This window comes from Anopheles cruzii, unplaced genomic scaffold, assembly GCF_943734635.1.
Source record: "Anopheles cruzii unplaced genomic scaffold, idAnoCruzAS_RS32_06 scaffold02479_ctg1, whole genome shotgun sequence".
NCBI lineage: Eukaryota > Metazoa > Arthropoda > Insecta > Diptera > Culicidae > Anopheles > Anopheles cruzii.
Genome location: NW_026456064.1, coordinates 1 through 3,163, shown reverse-complemented (window position 1 = coordinate 3,163; position 3,163 = coordinate 1). Strand labels below are relative to the sequence as shown.

The 3,163-nt window shown below is 60.5% G+C and overlaps 2 protein-coding genes across 2 annotated transcripts; one reads left to right on the top strand and one right to left on the bottom strand.

The window, feature by feature from the left end:
- Positions 1 to 20: 20 nt before the first annotated feature.
- On the bottom strand, positions 21 to 1,550 carry LOC128276791 (glucose dehydrogenase [FAD, quinone]-like; the record flags this gene model as incomplete). The annotated part of the gene is made up of 1 exon (XM_053015251.1): positions 21 to 1,550. A coding segment is annotated over exon 1 (1,530 nt), but the record flags the coding sequence as incomplete, so codon positions are not given.
- Positions 1,551 to 2,074: 524 nt separating this feature from the next.
- Positions 2,075 to 2,833, top strand: LOC128276792 (glucose dehydrogenase [FAD, quinone]-like). Its single transcript, XM_053015252.1, has one exon. The coding sequence runs from the start codon at positions 2,075 to 2,077 to the stop codon at positions 2,831 to 2,833; it is 759 nt and encodes a 252-aa protein (XP_052871212.1).
- Positions 2,834 to 3,163: the final 330 nt, after the last annotated feature.

Sequence of the window (3,163 nt, the reverse complement as noted above, 5' to 3'; positions counted from 1 at the left end):
TTCCGGTTCTCGTGCTCCACTCCACTCACCAGTATGTCCAGGTCGCGCTCGACCGCGAAGTAGTTCGGGTAGATCTTGATGTGCTGTTCCGGGTCGGCGCTGGCCAACTCGAGCCACCCACGGCTCACCGGGCGCATCAGAAGCGGCATGATGAGGAACGAATCGTGGTACACCCAGGACTCGAAGTTCTTCGCGTAGTAGTCGTACGTGATGCCCGAGCCGGCCGCACTCTCCACGCCACCGTCCGAGATGTCCGACTGGGCGGACATGAAGATTTGGACGTCCCCGCGCCGACTCCCGGGCGCGTTGTACTTCGTGTTGATGAAGCCCATCACCTCACACGAAGGCATCGCCACCAGACGGCCCTGATTGTTGAACAGAAAATCCCGCGCCGTGCTGACGCCCGTCACGTCGATTAGCCGCACGGACAGAGACTGATTGCCGGCCGGGTTCTGGATGAGGAACACTCCACCGCCCGCGGCCACGTGATCCTGCAGGTTCTGACCGACCCCCGGGAGGTCCTGGATCACGCGAATACGGTGCTTCTCGAGCTGCTCGGCGGGTCCAACACCGGACAGCATCAGCAGATGTGGGCTGTTCAGTGCGCCGGCCGACAGGATCACTTCCTTCGTGACCATCACAAAGAATCGCCGCTTACCCTTCCGGAACTCGACCCCGTACGCGCGCTTATCCTCCGGGTCGATCAACACCCGCTCCACCATCGAGTCCATCGAGATGTGCAGGTTCCGGCGGCTCGTCACCGGCCTCAGGTACGCCTTGGCCGTGCTACAGCGCAACCCGTCGCGCACCGTCCCGTGCAGTGGCGCAAACACCAGCTGGTTGGGCCCATTCACTTCGTCCGCCATTGTCATGCCCAGTTCCCGGGCCGCCCGCAGGAAGTACGGCAGCAGCGCGGACCGATTGCGGAACAGATCGACCGACAGCGGACCGGTCGTGCCGTGCCAGGGGCGCCCCGCAATGTTCGCGTCCCGCACGTTCTCCATCTTCACGTAGTACGGCAGCACGTCCACCCAGCTCCAGCCCCGGTTACCGAAGCTGGCCCACTCGTCGTAGTCCTCCGGATTGCCCCGCACGTACATCATCGCATTCAGGACCGACGAACCGCCGAGCACCTTGCCGCGAGGCCAACTGCACCGATTGTTGCGCATCCCTTGGCAGAACCGCGGATTCGGTTCCGTCTCAAACTGCCAGTCGAGCTGACCCTTCTGCAGCACCGGGTACAGGTACGGGAGGTCACTGAGGAACGTCTCGTCCGTGCCCGCCTCCAGCAGCAGCACGTTCCAGTCACACACCTCCGACAGTCGGGCGGCCACCGCGGCCCCGGCACTGCCGCCGCCGACCACCACGAAGTCGTACACGTCGTAGATGAACTGCGGCGGAATGTCCTGCACCCGGTGCCGGAAGTCCACCACGTCCGTGCGCTGCAGCCAGATGCAGGCGTCCAGCAGCAGCATGATGAACACGTTCGCCGGGCGCGTCAGCATGATGCGCATCCGCGTGTGCAGGCTGTCCAGCGGACCCAACGCCATTCCCGACCGCGCTCGAGAGGGGCAACCGAATGTGCAAACTACGCGACGTACCGCGACCGTCACTGACGAGGAACTGACGGAAACCCGCGGATGCGAATTCCGTGTTCGCGCTGATCGAATTTTTGCTGCCATCGACAGAATTGGCCGCAAATGGGGTCGATTAATGCGGTCGCTAGAGTGCTGAGCCGTCACCGTGAGCGATTGATGTTCTAAGGCGTTGCGTTTGTGTCGCTTTTCGACGGAATAATTGTTTGTGAAGTTTCTGACAGATCCACCGCAGAAGTTGAGTTAATATTGTTTCATCACAATTCGGGGTTTCAGTTTCATAATCGAATGGCCGCAGGTCCAAGAACGCTTGTTCTAAAACGGATCGGTAGCGAGCCCTACCTCCGAAGTTAGAGTACGGTCCAAAGAATGTTTTTGTTTATGTCGGCCATTGGCAAACAGCAATCCCGGCGGGCCAGCACCGCGAGTCAGTCGTGTTTCGTGTGTGTTTCCGTCGAGACCCCCGTCGAGGCCTCAGGATGAACTCAATCGCTGCGTACGAGGTCCGCACACGGTTGCTGTACAGCTCGCGGCTCGGCACCGTGTTTCTGCTGCTGATCGACGCTAGCATCTGGCTGCAGCGTCCGGACATAGTGGACTTTCACCATCGCGTCCAACCGATCCCGGACACGTTCATCCAGGACATCTACGACTTTGTGGTGATCGGAGCCGGATCGGCCGGTGCTGTGATGGCGGCTCGGCTGTCCGAGATCTGCCACTGGGACGTGCTACTGCTCGAGGCCGGTACGGACGAAACGTTCCTCACCGACCTGCCGTTCCTGTACCCGACGCTCCAGATGTCACGCGTCGACTGGCAATTCCGGACGGAGCCGTCGGACGAGTTCTGTCTTGCGATGCAGGACCGACGGTGCCGGTGGCCCCGCGGAAAAGCACTCGGTGGCAGCTCGACCATCAACGCGATGCTGTTCGTGCGCGGCAACCGGAAAGACTACGATGGGTGGCGCGACCAGGGCAACCCGGGCTGGAGCTACGACGATATGTTGCCGTACTTCCGGAAGCTGGAGAACATGCAGGATCCGCAGTACCGGAATCTGCCGTACCACGGGCGGAACGGACCGATCACCGTCGAACGGTACGCGTACCAGACCCCCCTCGAGACATACCTCTGGCAGGGTCTGCAGGAGCTGGGACTCATCAATCCGTACGGCGAGGTGAACGGTCCGGTGCAGACGCTCCAGCCCCACGTCGAGTTGCCCTGTTCCTCCCACCGGTCGTAGTCACGACTGTTGCCCCGGACGTACAGCATCAGGTTGTTGCTGCTGCAGCCTCCCAGCATTTTACCGCGCTTCCAGTAGCTCCCGTTCCGGTAGCCCTTGCTGGCCGTCTCACTCTCCTCGGCGTAATAGTTCCACACGTGCGGGCTATGCATTAAACCGAGCGCCAGATACGGTACCTAAGCGTCGCGAATGATACGGACGGTGATGCTGCTGTGTCAGAAAACTTTGGGACAACACAACTCGACACAACAAAGGACAATTACAATGACACACGAAATGAACCTGAAGCCATGTCACATTTATTGAAAATATACAGAATGCATGCCCATC

What these genes read in the sequence shown, in the direction of transcription:
- LOC128276792 (XM_053015252.1), top strand. Translation starts at nt 2,075, where the DNA reads ATGAACTCAATCGCTGCGTACGAGGTCCGCACACGGTTGCTGTACAGC.